General features: G+C 41.5%; 1 protein-coding gene across 11 annotated transcripts in view; it reads right to left on the bottom strand.

Annotated features, from left to right (window-relative positions):
* The window catches only part of LOC118970050 (myosin-IIIa-like), a 220,068-nt gene that overhangs the window by 92,964 nt on the left and 105,587 nt on the right, over positions 1-21,517 (bottom strand). For all 11 annotated transcript variants that reach the window (XR_012128036.1, XR_012128035.1, XR_012128034.1 and 8 more), the window contains 2 exons: positions 19,571-19,669; positions 19,371-19,485 (listed from right to left, as the gene is read on the bottom strand). Coding sequence is in view for 8 of the 11 variants with exons in the window: in XM_073229232.1 (XP_073085333.1) it covers positions 19,371-19,485; positions 19,571-19,669 (214 nt within the window). In the remaining 3 variants the exon portion in view is untranslated. The remainder of the gene's footprint in view (positions 1-19,370; positions 19,486-19,570; positions 19,670-21,517) is intronic.

The raw sequence follows: 21,517 nt of genomic DNA, 5'->3' as shown, positions 1-21,517 counted from the left end.
TATAGGCTAGCAAATTGGATAACCTAGAAGAAGTGGACAACTTTCTGGAAAAATACAACCTTCCAAGACTGACCCAGGAAGAAACAGGAAATCTGAACAGACCAATTACCAGCAATGAAATTGAATCGGTAATCAAAAAACTACCCAAGAACAAAACCCCTGAACCAGAAGGCTTCACTGCAAAATTTTAATAGACATTTAGAGAAGACATAATACCCATTCTCCTTAAAGTTTTCCAAAAAATAGAAGAGGAGGGAATACTTCCAAACTCATTCTATGAAGTCAGCATCACTCTAATATCAAAACCAGGCAAAGACACCACAAAGAAAGAAACTACAGACCAATATCCCTGATGAACATAGATGCAAAAATACTCAACAAAATATTAGCAAACCAAATTCAAAAATACATCAAGAGGATCATACATTATGATAAGAGGGATTCATCCCAAGGATGCAAGCATGGTACAACATTCTAAAATCCTAAAATCCATCAATATTATCCACTACATCAATAAAAAGGACAAAAATCACAGGATCATCTCCATAGAAGCTGAAAAAACATTTGAGAAATTCAACACCCACTGGTGATAAAAACTCTCAACAAAGTGGGTATAGAGGGCAAGTACCTTAACATAATAAAGGCCATATACAACAGACCCAGAGCCAACATCATATTTAACAGTGAAAAGCTGAAAGCTTTTCTTCTAAGATTGGGAACAAGACAAGGATGCCCATTCCCCCCTTTTATTCAACATAGTTCTGGAGGTCCTAGCCATAGCAGTCAGACAACACAAAGAAATAAAAGGCATCCAGACAGGCAGGGAAGAAGTCAAACTGTCCCTGTTTGCAAATGACATGATACCGTACATAAAAAAACCCTAAAGAATCCACTCCAAAACTACTAGATATAATATTTGAATTCAGCAAAGTTGCGGGAAAAAAAATTAATACACAAAAATCTGTTGCATTCCTACATACTAATGATGAACTAGCAGAAAGAGATATCAGGAAAACAATTCCACTCACAATTGCATGAAAAATAATAAAATACCTAGGAATAAACCTAACCAAGGAAGTGAAAGACCTATACCCTGAAAACTACAGGACACTCACAACAGAAATTAAAGGGGACACTAATAAATGGAAATTCATCTAATGCTCTTGGCTAGGAAGAATTAATATTGTCAAAATGGCCATCCTGCTGAAAGCAATATACAGATTCAATGCAATCCCTATCAAAAGACCAACAGCATAACAGCATTCTTCAACAAACTGGAACAAACAGTTCTAAAATTCATACGGACCACAAAAGACCCCAAATAGCCAAAGCAATCCCAAGAAGGAAGAGGAAAGCAGGGGGGATTACATTCCCCAACTGCAAGCTCTATTACAAAGCCATAGTAATCAAAATAATTTGGTACTGGCACAAGAACAGATCCGTAGATCAATGGAACAGAACAGAGAGCCCTGATATAAACCCAAGCATACATGGCCAATTAATATATGATAAAGGAGCCATGAACATAAAATGGGGAAATGACAGCTTCTTCAACAGGTGGCATTGGCAAAATTAGACAGCTACATGTTGGCAAAACAGGACAGCTACATGTAAGAGACTGAAACTGGATTACTGTCAAACTCCATATATAAAAGTAAACCCAAAATGGATCAAACACCTGAATGTAAGTCATGAAACCATAAAACTCTTAGAAGAAAACATGGGCAAAATTCTCTTGAATATAAACATGAGCACATTTTTATGAACATGTCTCCTTGGGGAAGGGAAAGAAAAGCAAAAATGAACAAGTGTGACTATATCAAACTAAAAAGCTTCTGTACAGCAATGGACACCATCAGCAGAACAAAAAGGTATCCTATAGTATGGGATAATATATTCATAAATGACATATCCAATAAGAGGTTGACATCCAAAATATTTAAAGAGCTTGCTAGCCTCAACAACCAAAAAGCAAATAACCTGATTAAAAAATGGGCAGAGGATCTGAACAGCCACTTCTCCAAAGAAGAAATTCAGTGGGTCAACAGGCACATGAAAAGATGCTCCATATCACTAATCATCAGGAAAATGCAAATTAAAACCACAATGAGATGTTACCTCACACCAGTTAGGATGGCCAACATCCAAAAGACAAACAACAACAAATGCTTGTGAGAAGTGGAGAAAAGAGAACCCTCCTCCTACACTGCTGGTGGGAATGTATCAATTATTTCAACCATTGTGGAAAGCAGTATGGAGGTCCTCAAAAAACTCAAAATAGAAATACAATTTGACCCAGGAATTCCACTTCTAGAAATTTACCCTAAGAATACAGGATCACAGATTCAGAAAGACTTATGCACCCCTATGTTTATTGCAGCACTATTTACAATAGCCAAGAAATGGAAGCAACCTACGTGTCCATCAGTAGATGAATGGATAAAGATGATGTGGTACATATACACAATGGAATATTATTCAGCCATATAAGAAAACAAACCCTACCTTTTGTAACAACATGGATGGAGCTAGAGGGTATTATGCTCAGTGAAATAAGCCAAGCAGAGAAAGAGAAAAACCAAATGATTTCACTCATCTGTGGAGTATAAGAACAAAGGAAAAACTGAAGGAACAAAACAGCAGCAGAATCACAGAACCCAAGAATGGACTAACAGGTACCAAAGGGAAAGGGACTGGGGACGATGGGTGGGTAGGGAGGGATAAGGGGGGAAGAAGAAAGGGGGTATTATGATTAGCATGGATAATGAGGGGGGTGGGAGAAAGGGGAGGGCTGTACAACACAGAAAAGACAAGTAGTGATTCTATAACATTATGCTATGCTGATGGATAGTGACTGTAATGGGGTTTGTGGGGGGGACCTGGTATAGGGGAGAGCCTAGTAGACATAATATTCTTCATGTAATTGTAGATTAATGATAACAAAAAAAAAAAGAGAAAGAAAAGGGGGATTACTCCCTGATAGGATAAAACTAACTGCAGATCAATGATTAATGCATGCTTTACATATCCTTACTTTTGATTTTTCAAAGGGTGTCAGATGGTCAGCTATGGAAGTACATTTTTCTGATAATATTCCTTTCTCTTAAAAAAAAAAAAGCAGTTCCTGTGTGGTGATCTCCAATAGGTTCTTCACAATGGTATAAAGGTCATATCAAAGTGTGGGCAAAGGGTTTGTTTGTGTTTATAGAGAGAATCAAAGCCTAATTTGGCTACACAGAAAACGAATTAAGATATGATATGAAGAAGAACTTCCAACATCAACATCCTGTGGAAGAGTCATTCCAGAAGATGAACATCAAAAAACTTCAACAAAGATCCTGGCGCTTCTGCTGTTGTAGCTGCGGTCATCCCACCGGTTCCTGGACTTGCCATGGGAATGAAGAAGGAGATATCTAAGCTGGCCTGTGCATACAGTAAAACAACAAATTTGACTGGATCTATACTGTCGGAACTCAACCAAGATTAGGAGAAGTGCAAGTTGCAGTGCTCCAAAATCGGCGACTATGGACTATCTACTGTTAAAAGAACACATGGGATGTGAACAGTTCTCAGGAATGTGTTGTTTTAATTTGTCTGATTTTTCTCAAACTATTCAAATTCAGTTAGACAATATCCATCATATCATTGATAAGTTTTCACAAATGCCTAGGGTACCTAACTGGTTTTCTTGGTTTCACTGGATATGGCTGGTAATTATAGATCTGCTTTTGTTATGTAGTTGTAGTCCTATTATGTTAATGTATGTGCGCAATTTAATTAGTAGTTTAAAACCTATACATGCTTATGTTACTCTACAAGAAGATATGTCAAAGAAATAATCAATCTTCCCATGTTTTCTTCCATCTGCTACTTCTATAGCTTTTCTTCTTCCTTCTTAATTACAACCCTTTAGTAGAATTAGTGCCTCATATAGAAAATTACTGAGTATTTTAATTCTTCCAAGTGGTAAAGATACCTCAAGACAAATGCTGGGCATAGAAGCCACAGGGCATAAATATGCAAAGAAGTAAAAAGCTAACCTTTTCAAACAATAAGGTTTCTCTCCCACTTCCCAACTTTACATTTCCCTGTATGGCCCCGTAAGATGACTGGTTAGCCAGAGACGGGTAAGATTCCTCAAGGGAGGAACAACCTAAGACAGGCACAGTTGCAGGGGGGCCATCAGGGAAGAAATTGGGGAACAACAGAGGGGAGGCTTAGAACCTCACCCCCCCGTTTTGAGAGAAATCTTCTGCATCCATGGATGTCTTGTTGCCCTTGTGTAGCTTGGATTAATACTTAGTCTATAGGCACAGACCTGATCATCTACATTTGCCCTCTTACAGCACTAAATTATGTTTTCTACCTTTATCTTGCATCTACCTACCACTTCATCATTTTATTTAAAAAAATAATAGTAATAATAATAATAAGGGAGAAATGTGGGATTCACATATAAATCATGTATAAAAATCAAATGAATAATCATATCTGACTTGATTGTTTATAGTTCAGGATGTGTGATCAAAACCGAAAGTTTCTGTGATATGACTGCCCTTGCACTGTTCACCATGTAAGAACTTATTTACTATGTAAGACCTTGTTCACCAAGTAAGGACTTGTTTGTTATCCTTCAGAAGATTGGAGACTGTTGACATATAGGCTTGGGGTTGATTAATGACTGTGCATTGAGTCCCCTATTCAGAATTTTATTGTTGTTAACAACCATTTGATCAATAAATATGAGAGATGCCCTCTCAAAAAAAAAAAAAGAAAAGAAAACAAATCCTACCTTTTGTAACAACATGGATAGAGCTAGAAGGTATTATGCTCAGTGAAATAAGCCAGGTGGAGAAAGACAAGAACCATATCATTTCACTTATCTGTGGAGTATAACAACAAAGCAAAACTGAAGGAACAAAACAGCAGCAGACTCAGAGAACCCAAGAATGGACTAATGATTATCAAAGGGAAAGGGACTGGGGAGGTTGGGGGAGAACGGAAGGATAAGGGGATTAAGGGGCATTATGATTAACACACATAATATAGGGGGGACATGGGGAAGGAAGTATAGCACAGAGAAGATAGTGACTCTATAGCATCTTACTATGCTGATGGACAGTGACTGTAATGGGGCATGTGGTAGGGACTTTATAATAGGGGGAAGGTAGTAATCACAATTTTGCTCATGTGAAACCTGAGCTTAAGATTGTATATCAATGACACCATAATAAAAAAAAAACATGTTATCACCTTGGGATAATTAATGTGCTCATTCTTAAATGTTTAAACCTTTAAGATAATATTAGAGACATGTTAAAAATTGACTGTCTTATGACTTGAATTCAAATGCTTATTTGGTAATACACTTATGACGTATGATTTTAATTTGAAAAGCATAACAATTTGCAAATTGTATTTAAGTGTAGGATAACTTGGCCTACTACATTAATAATTTTTAATTATTAGATTTTCAGGGCTAACAAGTTTAAATGCTTAAGAATATTTAGTTAAATGATTAGGAAGTCTAGAAAGTGTTATTAATCCTTGTAAGATCTCTGTGTCAGTCATTTGGCGTATTTGAAAGACTGAAACATACTAAATTTTTATATAGGTTCAGGCATTTAAAAGAATTAAATTAGTTATGTCTGCTTGGGCAACTTAAGGTTATATTTATGAGTCATCAGGTGAACAAAGTTGACTGAAGGTTTCTCCTATTCCTATTCAAAGATTGTTAGGTTCAGAAATTGAATAAAATGATGTGTCAAGAGAATGAGAAGACAAGACACAGACTGGGAGAAAATATTTGCAAAAGACATATCTGATAAAGGACTGTCATCCAAAATAAAGAGAGCACCTTTAAAACTCAAGAATAAAAAAACCCAAACAACCCAATTAAAAAATGGGCCAAAGACCTTAACAGACACCTCATCAAAGTAGATGTATAGATGGGAAATGAGCATATAAAAGATGACATCACATGTCATCAGTGAGATTCAAATGAGCCCACAGTGAAGTACTGCTACATACCTCTTAGAATGGCAAAAGCCAAAACACCAGCACCAGCAAGTACTGTTGAAGTTGTGGAGCAACAGGAAACTCTTATTCATCACTGGAAGGAATGCAAACTGGTAGAGCTACTCTGGAGTACACTTTGGGGGTTTCTTACAAAAGTAAACACACTCCTACCATAGGATCAAGCAATTCAGACCTTTGGTATTTATCCAAAGGAACTGGAAACTTGTGTCTACAAAAAATATGCATGGATGTGTTGTAGCAAGTTTGCTCATAACTGCCAAAACTTGAAGCAACTAAGATGTCCTTCAGTGGGTGAGTGGATAAATAAACTGTGGTACAGCCAGACAATGGAATATTATTTAGCACTGAGAAGAAATGAGCCATCAAACTATGAAGACATAGTGGAACCTGAAATGCAAATCACTATGTGAAAGAAACCAATCTGAAAAGGCTCCAATCCATATGATTCCAACTATATGTTATCCTGGAAAAGGCAAAACTATGGAGAGACAGCAAAAAGAGCAGTGGTTGACAGGGGTTAGAAGGAAGGGAGGAATGAACAGGTGGAACAGAGAGGATTTTTAGAGCAGTGAAGCTACTCTGTGTGATACCATAATGTCATTAAACATCTGTCCAAAGTCAAAGTACACCACCAAGAGTGACCCCTAATGTAAACTGTAGACCTTGGATGATTACAACGTGTCAGTGTAGGTTTACTCATTTAACAAATGTCCTGCTTTAGTGCAGGAAGTTGATAATGGGGAGGCTATGCATGTGGGGGACAAGGGTTACATGAGACCTCTGCTTTTTTCACTCAGTTTTCCTGTAAACCTAAAATAGCTCTAAAAAATAAGGCTTTTTTAAAAAAGGTGTATCAGCAAAACTTAAAGCTTAAGGAAAACAGTATGTACTTGGTTTCAAAATCATTAATATGTTGCATTAATGATCAAAAGCATGCATTCTTTGAATATTTAAAACAACTAACAGGTGAACTGCCTGTTCCTAGTTTCATATTTATCCATCAAGACTGAGGTCAGATCTAGACTTACAAATGTGGTCAATGCACATACTCAGCCTCTGGTATTTTGCTAACTAGTCTCTACCCCTGCTCCTGCCAACTCTGCAATCCACCTTCCAAACTGCTTGTCATAGTCATCTTTCTAGCAGGCAAATCCCATTACCTTTTGTTCCCAGTGAACATCTTTCAGTGGCCCCTCTTTCCTTAAGAGGAAGTTCTGCTCCTTACCAAGGCACTCAGATAAGATTCTATACCTTCTTGTGCCAGCCTGCCTCTGCACTTTCATTTCCAGCTACTTTTCTCTCACGTTTTTCAGCCAGCCAAACTCCTTGTAGAGTCCCAAGAATTCCATACGATTGTCATCCCTTGGTCTCACCCTGTGCCGTGTTTTTCCTCATTCTTCACACATGATCTCTTCTCAGAACCTTTCAATGACCAACCACCTGACTTCATGTTTCTGTAACTTTCTCTTTATTATCATAGAATTGACTACATTTCATTGAAATTATTCTTAGCCTATGTGTCTTTAAATTCACTGAGGATAAACTCATTAAGGACAGAGACTATGCCTAATTCATATGTCAAATTCCTAGCATAAGGCCTGGTACATAGCTGGCATTCAGTGCTTGTCAAACTATTCTTTGGTATTAGTCAAGTGATAGCAAAATTTCCTTTACTCCTTTTGAGAGGGGTGAGAGAGAGGGCAACCCTTGGACCTCAGTATAGGTGGGGATTACCATGGACCATGACAAAGTGATGCCATCAAAGGCTGGGGAATGTGGCACTACCCAGTCCAGTCCTGGGAAAGCCAAGACGCTGATCTGCCATCGAGAAAGGGACAGAGAAGACAGGATGGGGAGGGGGCTCTCTTGTCCCCTCCTGGCATAAGCTGGGAGCTCTCTCCTCTTGCTTTATCTCTAAGTAAAAGCCTCCACTTGCTCCCCCCCCCCAAAAAAAAGGATGGGGAGCAGCAGGCTGGGGCCAGTGCATAGGGCAGGATGCTATCTGAGTCCATGAACCAAGCAAATTGGAACTGGTGGGAGAAAAGGAGCAGCTCTACAATCAGCATTTGCAGTTGTGTATATTAAGGGATATTAATATGTACTCTAGGCTGAGGATGAATTTTGCAGATGCTTGAAGGAATAAAATGATTTTAACAATCTTCAAAGATTGCAGTGAGATTAGATTGCCCTCAGTTTTAGTCATACACAGTGAAAGTAGGAAATGACTCACAAATAAGCCACCCCTCCACAATCCTTTACTGATAAAGAAACTTAGACCAGAGAAGGTTAGTTATTGGTCTAAGAGAAACAGTTGAAGATAAGTAGTGCCAAGAACTTTAACCCACAGATCTTGACTCACTAGGACAGAATTAAGTTTTACTTTAACCAACTGCCTTCCTTGGTCCTGTCATTCATTCCAAGTCATCAATGTTGGCTGAATTTTGACACTCTAGACTTGTAACTTAATGTATCTTGAATGAAGACTAGGTATCAAATTAGTATGTTAAATTATTACTGAATGACTAACTAAAAGTGATCTATATACCCCTCCCACCCAGACCAAAATGATTTTTTAAATGAGGTATTCCACAGAGATGGAATGTGTGATGCTTTAAAACACTTAAAAATTTATTTCACAGATATTATTTGAGAATTACTCAAGTCACAACTGACAGTCCAAAGGAAATGTGCTAGATTATGATTTTAGACTATCATAGGAAATGCAGGCAAAATTAAAGAAGGAAAAAAGGCATTAGCCTCTTAGACATAAGACAGATGACTTTGTGCAAAGAAAGACAAATAAAATTCCTGTCATGACATGTTAAAACTCTAAGTGGGTTGAATCATAAAACTAGTAATCATTTATTTTAAAACTATGGCAGGAAAACAGTTTTGGAAATTATTTTTTGAAAAGCTCTTTAGAGTTTTCTAATTTGTGTTATTTTAGAGATTATCTGACTTTGCTTTTCCTGGCATTCCTTTGGATTGTGCTGACTCACAAATGCACAAGTGAATTGTAGGCCCCAGGAATATTTAAAGGGATACACACACAGTGGGTGCTGCCAACACCAATCAGACAAAGACAAGAGAAGAGGAAGGGAGACTCTTTTTATTGGAGAGTCACCAAAACAGTGCTATGGTAAACTGAAGGCAGCAAGCTGTGCTCAGAGGCTGTGGCAATCGTACTGCTTAACTTGATATTGAAGTTGCGTCTTTCCAAAATGGAACTGAAGCAGCTATGACAAAGGACAAATCCAAGAAAGCCAGTGAGAGAGCATAAAAAAAAATCAGGACTGGGAGAAAGAGGAAATAAACCCCACTCAATTAAATTCTACTGTCCCCGAACAAGGACAGTGAGAGTTTCGGAGTCTCTGCTTTTATATGGCCAGTCCTGGGAGAATCACCTTGAACCTACAAAAATCTTCAAAGACTAGTAAGCAGGGGTTGTACTTCAGCTCCAGAGACAAAACGTGTTTTCCTTTACCTTAAGCTATATGTTTGGATGATTGGATGTTCAATAAACACTGAGTATGTTTAAGTTTGCAATATACAGTTTTAAATAAATGAATTATATCTGTCAGTAGATGCTAACTGCAGGACAGGTTTCATTTTAATGTCACTAAACATCCCTCTACCAAGCAAGAGAAAGGAGTTGAGCCAAATATAAGTGAAACATTGCCTCTAATGAGTGGGACTTAGAAATAAACAAACCAATTAAAAATGATTCCCTGTTTCTAAGATAGCAACTTCTGGGGGAGAGAACTGGTGAGAAATCAGCTCTTCTGATAACAAACAGGGAAAAATCCTAGAAAGGCCCAGCACCCGGTGAGAAGCAGAGCGGCTTGCTTGGTGTACCACATGCTGCCAGTTTGGAGGATGCCCTGAGATCCAGTTAACCTCTCCTGTCTTCTCCTAACCAGGCCACAGTCCAAGGGAGCATCAGCCACTAGGAACATTCACTGTATGAGTAAGGATTGGAGAAAAGGGTGGGTGCTGCTTTTTACTTTCTTCACTGCACCACCAAATAACTGGCTTCTGCTTTAGGAGTCAGGATACCCCCTACCCCAGGGCTTATATCAACTTGTCTCCACAGGTACAAGCTGTGGGTGAAGGCAGGGTCAGGGAGACGGCAGGGAAGAGCCAGATTTGAATTGGCATTTGGCAGGGGGCAGTGAGGGAGATGCACGGAAGTGGTCACGTCCAGAAAGGGATCAGAGTCCAGAAAGAGACAGGGTTAAACCAATTGGTATCCTGCCAGCCAGCTGGAGCAGAAATAATCTCATTTGTACTCCTGATGCAGCTAATTTAGGATTTACATTGTGCTGAAACACTCATAGGAGGACAAGGTCTTGGTTCTCTGAGCCAGAACAAGAGCAAAAAACCCACCGGGTCACCTATGGTGCTTGGGACATAAGAATTGAGCATAAGAATGGGACTACCTATGGAACAGGTGGCATGTGGAGTCTCCTGGAGTATCTGTCATAGCTTGTCGGCAATCTCTGGACGGTGATCTTATGTTATCTGGAATATGACTGAAACTCATGTCTTCTGAGTTAGGAACTTCCTCTCCCATTGATGAATCAATTACAAACACATTTCACTAGTAAGAAAAATACCTATTTTACTAGGAAATGTATTAAGATCATCTCTGAGTCCAGATGTTACAGTTCAGATGTTCCCAAAAGGTGGCCAGGTAAAGTTAGCAGCACCATTTTCAGCATGATTGATGTCCATCCCCCAGCCCTCATGTGCACTACTCTACTCTTTACACAGATAGCCACAATAAATTCTATAAAACTTAGTGATTTTAATAAGACTTAGTAATTAATAATCACATATTATTTGTAATTAATAGAATATCTAATTATTAAATTAATTACAATTACTAGTAAGCTTAGCAATCTCTCAGTTGTTCAACTCCTTTTCAGTCCTCATCATTTTTCTCCCAACTCTACAGCAAAGGCTGCTGTTGGTCAAGCAAATTCTCCTGCTCTCATATATCAATCCAGTGACCCTGCCAACTTCGGTGTGCGTGCGTGTGGGGGTGGGGGTGGGGGGTAGAGTAAGGGAATAAGAGTCACATATTGGCCACTTTAAGAACCAGACATCTGTCTCTACAGCTACAAGAACAGTCTGCAATCTCCCTCAAAAACCTTCAAAGATCTTGTCAAACAATGGCTTCTTTGTTCTATTTTACAGCCTGAAAGCTATTTAATTCATCAACAGAGTGAAGGTCCTAATGATCTCCTTTTTGTCTACAGACCACAGAATCACTGAATTTTCTGATTTGAGCTGCAGTTTAGTAGTAATAGAGTGGACAGCTTGAATCATAATCCTAAAGTTCCAGAACGGGTCACGAATCTATGGAAGAATGTAGCATTCAGATATGAAGATGATCAAGTTAGCGCCTCTATTTCTAAACCAAAAAGTTACTCAACTGCAGCTTAAGACTTTCTGTGAGTAAACTATTTGCCTTACGATGCAGTGGCAACCTTAGTTTGCCACTGAGTCTACAATATTGCTTCCCGCTTGCTCACATAATTCATACTATTCTAGCAAAAACTGAGAACTCTTTAGGGATATCATGGTAATAATTCCTCTGTGACCCCAAGAGGAGTTACTTCTCCTTGCTTGGTCCTGGAAACAGCCCGCCAGTTCCCCTATGGCTCTTCAACCTTTCACCCAATCTCCCACAATGAATAAATTCACCTAGACACAGAGAAGCAATGTTGATACAGAACTCAAAGAGGACCTCTGAATTTTGGGGCTGTCAAAGCAATCAGGTAGGGAGTCTCCCCATCAAAATCTGAATTCCTCTTGGCTATGGAGAAAGGCCACACTAGAAAAATTAACTCTAAAATGTGAAATGTTTCCTGATGGACAAAGATTACCCTGGATTTACCTACACCTCCCTTGAAAGTAGGGCCCTAATTAATTTCAAGTCAAAGGAAAAGCCATTCATCTCTCCTTCCCCAGACTACCTAGGGTGCCAGAGACCACACTTGATTCCCTAGTTTCAAGGTCCTGAGAATATCCTCCTCATGGCCTGCAGCAAGGACACCCAAGGTAGAGGCAAAAGCTTTCAAAAAGAAGGCTTACTTACTATTATTTAATAGTACAGTCTTCTAGTTCCAAATTTGGAGAAAATGCACTTAATAGCAAATTTTTCTCTATGTCATAACATGACCATCTTTAGAAATACTACTTCTGGTAAGCAAATGGATCAATGGACTAAAGGTTATCATTGACAGCCTTTCATTTTAGAAGGGTCATGTTTCTCTTAAGAATGTGCTACCAAGTGATTAGATTCAGTAACTTCACTGCACTAAATTTGAATGATTTTTGTTAAGTTTCACTTCTGTCAGCACCTCTACATTTTATATCCTGCTGATAAAATTCTCCAATCTTTTGGAGAAGAATTAGGTATTATTTTTAGCTCAAACTCTTAGTAGAAATCAGATAGCCCAAGGAATGGCAGTAAATTTAGGCACCTGTAAGTCTGGGGAGAGGAAAATCTGGGGCAAAATACCTCTAAAACCGAAATCAGTCAAAGGGAGAAATGAAGTTTATTGCTTACCAACTGCAGTCCGAGCCGTCTCTCCCTCCTGCTCCTGCAGAAGCAAGCAGGGACCTCCCCCTAACCTCTCAGGTTCACATAAGCCCTGAGATGAACTTCTCTCCACCACTGAGGAGATGCAAATGCACTAAAGCCAGGTGAGATATTCTGGATATATTACAATTTTACCCACAGGCCATCCCTCCAGAAATCTCACCTTATAATCTACTCGTTCCCCCTCTTCTGCAATGGTCCCTGGGTGAGAAAACTGGAGCATTTTGACGAGACTAATGACATACAATAGCAACAGCAATAAAATCATGATAATCCTCAAGTGGGAGGATTCAGCTACGTTCAAAGTCTTATGCAGATTGTCAATTCCATAGCCAGGCAGTAGCTGAGGGTTCAGAGCAATCATCATGTGGCAGCTGAAGCCAGGGGGTGCATTCAGGCTGCAAAGACTGTAGGAGAAAATAATCTTAAGGGTGATAAGATACATGTTTTAATGACACCAGCAAAAGCAAATCTTGTCCATCAGGTAGGATACATGCAAGAGAGTGGTCCTGTGACAGGAGAGTGGCAGCAATGGGATCTCATTCTGGTCTAGTATACCAGACTTTCACCCCCCTCCCTGTGGGAGTTACAGATGGGTCAGTATATAGGGCTACGGGAGGTACATGCACTGGCCATAAAGATAAAACAAACCTTCCCTGCAAGATGCTCTTACCTCCTGGACATTTTGGGTACACTACTGTGATCTTTGGGGGCCACTCCACTGTTACTGTACGAATACATACAAGGCCAGCTTCCAAGCCTTTTTCCCAAGGTGCCAGAAGGGCCAGCTATCACTGGTGCATGTGTCAAAATGTCCAGGGCCACGTCCATTAAACTGTGTCCCCAGGGTTTAATGCAGTAGGGGCTGGCAGCAGGATGTTGCTCTGCTGGCCATATCCTGGCTTCAATAACTCCTCTTTGGTTTGCACATACAGTTGTATAGGAGAGGCAGAAATGTGTGTGAGCATATTCACAGGGCTCAAAGCTCCTTTGCGTGGCTCCTCATTCAAAACTGCACCACTGTCCATAGGTGAACTGACCAGCCCCATAGACTATTGGTGTCCAACTTCAGGCCAGATTTCAACAAACTGTTGTACCTCTCTATCATGCCTGCCCCAGTAGGATTACATGGTACACAAAATTTCCATTTTATTCCTAATTGCTGCACCCATTCTTGTAACGCATGTCCAGAAAAGCAGGTGCCTTGATTGCTCTCAATCACCTGCAGCCGGCCATAGGCTGCAAAGAGATGCTCCAGGTTCCTCTTGGTGGTTTGCTGGTCTGCATATCATGCAGGAAAAGCAAACAATAGTTCAGTAGTCGTGTCCACACAAGTCATGGCATACCAATATCCTTCTGATATAGGCAGAGGACCAATATAGTCTATTTGCCACCTGAGAAGGGATATTGGCCCCCTTACTATTGTCCCTTGTTGCTGTGGGACTAGGTTTAAGTCCCTCTTAGAGCACACAAGGCACTCCTTCTGGGCTCGTACTTCTTCAAAGGTCAATGGCAAGCCCCACCGATGGGCTACAGTCCACATTGCCTTTTGCCCCATGTGCAACAAATGTTGGTGTAGCCACTGGGCCACATCAGAGGCAGGCTTTCCTTCTAGCTAATGCACCTGGGCCAGTGTGTCTGCTTCATCATTCCCTGGGGATGCCAAAGGCAAATGGCCAGTCATATGATATATGGTAACAGTCTTAGTCTGACCAGAGGCCCATAGGTCTTGCCACAACTCTTGCCCCCTAAGGGGCCGGTGACCAACCATCCAGTTGGCATGATACCATGTCAGTAGCCACAGGGTTAAGCCCCAATAGATGGCCCAGCTGTCAGTGCAGACAACTATGGGGTAAGGTTCCTGGGTGATCACGAGCTGTACTGCCCGCAACTCAGCCCATTGACTGCTCTTCCCCTATACATCCTCCATCCATATTGTCTCAGTCTTAGGATGGAAAGCCACAGCCCTCCATTTTGGGGGCTGCCCATGACCGGAGCCATCTGTGTACCAAGCATCTTCAGGTATAGGGGCTTTTCCCTCCTGATAAGGAATCTCAGCTACCAATGGCTCAAAAGCAAGTTCTTCCTGCTTTCCACTGGTATAGGTCACTGGCCCCAGTAAGCATTGATGTTCTCCACTTAAGAGGCTAGTAGAGAGGGCTCTGTGCTGCTGTAAATATGCGCCCCATTTGGCCACCGTAGGTGTCTGCGCCATGCTACTCCATGGCCTTTGAGTCCAGTCTTGCACCCACCCTGTGATGGGATAGGTGGTAATTACCTTGGTCGGAGCTGTTCCAGCAATGGGCTCTATAGCCAGCAATGTGTGGTACACAGCAGTCAGGTGCTTCTGTATCAAGGTACCGGACCACTGCTCCTTTCCATAGTTGTGACCAGAATCCAATAGGTTGGCGTGTCCATTCAAGCTGCTGCCAAAGACCCCAAAGATCCATAACCATCTTCAGTTACATGAACATCTAGTTCACAGGGCCTTGATGAATCCATTACATTCAAGTCCTGTACAGCCTTGAGTGCCTGCTTGGCAGCAGTAAAAGCAGCTGCACAGGTCTCATCCCAGTCCCACCTGATGCCCTTTTGTACCATCTGGTATAAGGGCTTCAGAATTTGTGCCAAGTGCAGGAAAAACACTTTCCAGTAACCCCAAAGACCCAAAAACTCTTGTAATACTGCCACAGTGGTAGGGGGGAAAGCCTGGACCTTGTCTATGACTGCTTCAGGAACTTTAGTTTTACCCTACCAGACAACCCCCAAGAATTTCACAAACCTGGTCCCTGAACCTTGGTGCTACAGCCCATCCTTTTTCCTGTAGATGTTACAACAGTCTAGGAACTGCCCCTTCTAAATATGAAAGGATCAGATGTGAACATAATATCATCAGTGTAGTGATACAACCATCATTAGCAGTTTCTTCCATGTGGCCAAGTCCTGGGCTACAAGTTCATGACAGATGGTGGGACTGTGGAGATGTCCCTGTGGAAGGACAGTGAATGTCCACTGCCAGCCTTCCCACGTGAAGGCAAACTGTTCCAGGCTTTCCTGTGCTATGTCAACAGAGAAGAAAGCATTAGCAAGGTCTACTACATAATGATACGTTCCCAGCTCATGGTTGGGAGTGTCCAGGATGTCTGCCATAGAGGGGATGGCAACATGCAAAGGGGGTGTGACTTTATTCAATTTCCTATAGTCCATAGTCATACACCAGGAGCTGGCTGGCTTTTTCACTGGCCACACTGGGAAATTAAAAGGACTATGAATGGGCTTTATGATGCCTACACTCTTCAACTCCTGTAGAGTTTCTCCAATTTCCATGTGCCCCCCAGACAGGTGGGTGCTTAGCATGTCCCCTCAGAACTGCCTTTATCACATGTACCCTCAGTCTGAACTCATGAGCAGTCCTGCAGTAGTCGTGTAACCACAGGCCCTGCAGGATATCTTTCCCCAGAATATATTCAGGGATGGGAGAAATGTACACAATATACTCCTTTGGGGGTAAATACCCTATCCCTAATGGGATTTGGGCTTTCTTACCTCTAATTGCCTTACTCCCATAGCCATCTATCACAGCAGGGGTCCTGGGAAAATGCTCAGGGTTGCCATGAATCAGAGAACACTCAGCTCCTGTGTCCACCAGTGCCAGGACATGTTGTACATTCATAGGGGACCAACGAATTGCTAATTCTACATGTGGCCTCTGGTCCCCACCATGTCACCCAAGGTGGAGACTTTAACCCCCACCCTCAGTCGAACCACAATGCCCTATCATTCTCCTGTGGGGGTGAGGGCTCAGGCGGATCCTCAGTACTGCCTCCCATGAAGTTTTGCAGGGACACAGGCCAGGCATGAGGCCTAGACTCTGTTTTCCATATCCTGGACCTCAGTGGCTGGAAGTGCTGCTCTGGCTTTAATTGGTGCCACAGTTCTAACAAGATTCTATTGGGCTCGAGTTTTCTTCCACTAACCTGGCCTTTATCAAATCAACCCACATCTGGGTCCTCGACACTTTCATGGGGCCTTTTGCACTTCTCCTTTCAGTCGTAAAATGTACTTCCCTTACTTACTGTTGCAACCTCCCCCGGATCTGCTAACGTACGAGTAGCCTCACTATGGGTTGCTCTAGGTGCGTGGGTGGGGGGGCAATAATATTCACTAGGGACCCAAAGAGAGATGTGGGAGCTGTATGCAGCACCAGATTTCTCATTCCTATAGTGAACACCTCATCAGGGCCCTCATCAGATGATATTTTTCATACCAAATTCCCACAATACCTGTTGAAGTTCTGCATACGTTTTCCAGCTACTGGAAAAATATGGTAAATCACCCTGATTAGGCCAGACTACCCTGATGGCAGCTGTCAGCCATTCCAGGAGTGTCTGATTCCCTGAGGCCTGACGGGCATTTTGCAACCACTGCCAGAGGGGAGGGTGAGTTGTCAGAGAAGCCATTCTACTCATCTCATTACCTGACATAACAATGTTTTCCACCCCTATATCCCAGAGACGTAAAAGCCATGTAGGCAGAGATACCATGGCCTCTGCCTATACCTGACACTCATGTACACCAGCTCATCCTGGGTATAGGGGCGGGGCATGGAGTGCTCCACAACCTGGGGAGGGGGCGGCTCCTCCCCCTGAGGAGCCTGCGGTTGTTTTACTTTTGTTTTCTTAACTACAGCTGGGCATGCCTTTAAAATAGGAGAGGATGGTACTTCCAGTGGTGGCCTGGGTAGCAGACCCGCCCATGGCCCCACCACCTCCTCTTCCCCCCCAGGCTCATCCACCACCTCCAGGGTTGAAGTCACCACCCTTTGCTCCCCCTCCCCTATGGCCTCCAGCAACGCGGCTTTTCCTGCTGCCAACCCCCTTGCCGCTAAGGCCTCTTCTAGGAGTGTGACCTGTCTTTTCAGTGACTTGTCTCTCTTCTTTAATAACATCCCATAGGTTATCGCCCAGCTCCTCCAAGCAATGCTGCAGTGTCTCTCTCCCACCTAAGTCCCTCTCTCTCCTCACTAACCCTCTCGACAACCCTTTCTCCTGGATAACATTTTCCACTATCCCGATGAAAAGAGTCCCTACAATGCCAGCTGCTACACGACCCCCTAAGGTCTCCAAGCAGTCTTCCAACTCATGGAGGGCTAATTCTGCAGCTTCCGGTGTTTCCACCCTTCCCCAGTTCTGGGGAAGGCCCCACCCCTCTAAGAGGTACTTTATCCTACACCAATTCCCCACTAGGGGTTCCCAAATTGGAAGCCCCACAGCTGGGGGGATAAAAACAGGTGAAGCAGCATCCTCTGCCGCTGCATCCACTGGGGCCTCCCCACCATCCACATGGAGGCTTCAGGGCATTTCTCCATCATCTGTAGGAGCAGCCCTCCCAAAGGTTGCACTTATTATGACAGATTTAGGGTTCAGAGGAATCGTGCCAACTACCGTCAGATAAAAGCCCTGGGAGAGGAAGTCCTGGGGCAAAATACCTCTAAAACCGAAATCAGTCAAAGGGAGAAATAAAGTTTAAAACCCGTTTATTGATTACAAACTGCAGTCCGAGCCGTCTCTCCCTCCTGCTCCTGCAGAAGCAAGCAAGGACCTCCCCCTAACCTCTCAGGTTCACATAAGCCCTCCTGGCCCAGGTAATTACCCACTGACACGGAGATGAACTTCTCTCCACCCGTGAGGATATGCAAATGAACTAAAGCCAGGAGAGATACTCTGCAAATATTTCACAACATCTCAACTGCTTAAAGTTGCAGGGATGTAATTTGTGAGAATAAAATAAAATAAAAAACCAACAAAGTTCACAGGACTTTCCTGAAGAGTTCATCTAAAAGCCTGACTCAGATTCAGAGTACAGCATCCTTTTATCGCAGGACTGAATTAACACAGCAAACAATAAATTGCTAAAAGCAGAGTCTGAAAGCTTAAGCCTTTAGGAGTCCCTATTAAACAAAAGTAGTTTGTTATAAAAATTAATATATAAAACCTACGGCACAGAAAGTATCTTTATTACTCAGGGATAAATTTGTAGCCCTAAAACCCTTCACTATTAAATATGAAATATAAATAGAGGAAGCAAGTATTCTCCTTAAGAAAATGAAAAATAAAAGAAACCAAATGACCAAATGAATAAAAATATAAAAATAAAATTGAAATCAATAATACAGATAATAAAAAATACTACAGCATAAGTAGTAAGTATATCCAACAGCTGTTGTTTTGTTTTTGAGATTGAAAACCCCTTGTAAGCCCAAATGTCCTAGAACATGAAAAATTTAGAACATGAAAATATTCTAAAAATGATTATGGTGATGGATGCATACCTCTGTGAATATACTAAACGTCATTAAAATGTACACTTTAAATGGCTGGCTTGAATGGTATGTGGTATCTTAATAAAGTTGTGGGGAAAAAAAAGACCAGTAATATGATCATATTTGTGCATTTACATAAAATTGTACATACATATATGTGGAGGTACAAATAAAAAATAAGAGATTAAGAACAAAACCAACTTCAATTATATGTCAAGACCACTGTTTCCTAATCTATAAAGTAAATATTATAATTCTAGCTACTTTGTAAGAATGACTCACATAAAACACTTAGCACAGTGCCTGGCATGTACTAATCACTCAGTAAGTGCTAACTCTTACCATCAGTGACGACAAAAAGGTACTTCCTCAAGAGTTTCAAGGGTCTTTCATACTTACCTCCATTGTAAAACCTATGACCTTGAAACATTGCTCAACTAGTTCATATTGGGCTTTATAGAAACTATTATTCATTAAGTCCTGTACTGTTCTGAGGTGGTCACTTTGTAGGTATCTGAAAAAAATATGAAAGGATGGGTAAACATCTAAATTCAGTTGAAAGTGAAAGTATTATTTATGAACACCATCTCCTGGATTACCTGGGAGGCTTACTTTCAGGCAATTTGTAATGGGCTAGTTTCTTTTTTTCTGCTAAACCAGCGTAGATGTAGTAAAAAATATGAAAATTCTTTTCTCCACTGAAAAAGAGACATTTTCAGCAAGGTGGTTAGTAAGAATATTTATTAATTGTCAAAATTACTTGGCAATAAAATCATCAGAACAACTGAATGCCAGCACAGGCATCCCAGAATACTGGATTTTGGCTTTCTATGGTTATTCTTGTCATTTTTTCAGCTACCACTGTCATTAAAATCTGGACATTGCTAAGCACTTTATATGAACCATTCAGCACATCCTTGTGAGTGACCTCCAGGCACTTCTTCTAGGCCCTGGGGAGGCAGCAGGACCACCACTGCAGGAAGTCTCTGATTTCTTAGAGTTTACTTGCCAGTGGGAACAGACAGAAAAAAAACCCCATAGCACGCCAAAAACTCATCGTGTACCTGCCATTTGCCCCTAGTTACTCTTGCAGTCCTTTATTTTACATACAAGGAAAGTGAGGCTTAGAGAGCTACCAACCTCCCCTGAGGCAGGGCACAGAGTCAATAGCTACACTGGATTCAAACCAGCGCTGTCTGATTCCAAAGCTCACGCCTTTCACCACCTTGTGACTGCTTTTCCCAGGGGCTGTATTTTCACTTGTATGAGGAATCTGCTTCTTATAAGACTCAAGTTCCATGACTCTGCAGTTCTATGTATAAATAGCATTTCCCAGATTCTGGAATAATACAATTAAGGAATATGGGACACAACAAGGTGATTCTCTGGCTCAGGATGGTGTATGACATAACATGTCCTCAATCGAGGCCATGATATGAGAAGAAATTGCTACATAAGAGAAAATAGAGAGAAAAGGGTAACACTCCAAGGGCACATTTTTGGTGAATACACATTTTGGGAATAGATGGATGAATCTGAGAGGAGAAAAATTCAGAGAGGGAGGAGAGGAATCAGGGGAACCCAGTCATGGAAGCAAAGCCAGGTGAGCTTTTTAAGAGGGGTGGTCCACTGGCTCAGTGCTGAAGTGAGGCTGGGCACATCCTTCAGAACGGCCGTAGCCACACTTTCCACCCCAGCCATTACCTGCCTGTCCCAGTACCACTGCAGTGACTGCTCACACTGCACATGCGTGAGGCTGGAACAAAACTAAAAGTTTAGTCCTTGTCTATTCTCACCACCAAACAATAAAACTTCTCTAAGACTGGCACAGCATATAATTCAGTTTGCTTTGTTCTAATGAAATCACATTGATTGTCCTATGTGTCACACCTATGTGTCACTGCTTAAATGACACAGTGTACAATTAGAGAAGTGACTCATGAATGTAGACACACAAAATTGGTGGTTTTCTGTAAAATTATCAGTTTACATTTACTAAGAATTGTAATTTGACAGGACATGGTGGTGCTATAGGAAATATACTGACCTTTGGTGGATAAACAACCAGAGAGTTAAAGAAACAGTGAAAGAGGATACTGCTGCAAATGACCCATCTTGTGTCTTGCCCTAACTACACCAAGACAGAGGACCACAGCATCCCATATGTGCACCTAGGACCAAAAGTCCCCAGGTCAGAATGTCCTGAGGAAATAGAGTCTCAGCAAATTACCAAACAGTATTTCTCTGACTCTGAGCCCACCCTTAATTGTTCTAACACTTCCTCAGAGTTCCACTCAGCCATTTACAGGAGGGTCCTCAGGGCTGCCTCACCTGCCCTAGACCCTGGGAATCACCTATGCAGCCAAATCTTCCAACACTGTCAAAACTATGGCTAAGTCCTCACAACGGTACAGCTTCCTCCAACTGTGAAACCTTTGAATCTTTGACCAAGTGGCAGCAATAAGGCTTGGAAAGCCAATAATAAAGGTTTGCATTTATTATATTCATGAAACAGTGTTTTCAACTTTTCACATTTAATAACAGCT

The sequence above is a fragment of the Manis javanica genome, chromosome 2 (genome assembly GCF_040802235.1).
Source record: "Manis javanica isolate MJ-LG chromosome 2, MJ_LKY, whole genome shotgun sequence".
Classification (NCBI taxonomy): domain Eukaryota; kingdom Metazoa; phylum Chordata; class Mammalia; order Pholidota; family Manidae; genus Manis; species Manis javanica.
Note: the sequence above shows the minus strand (reverse complement) of the source record. Positions and strands in the feature narration are given on the sequence as shown.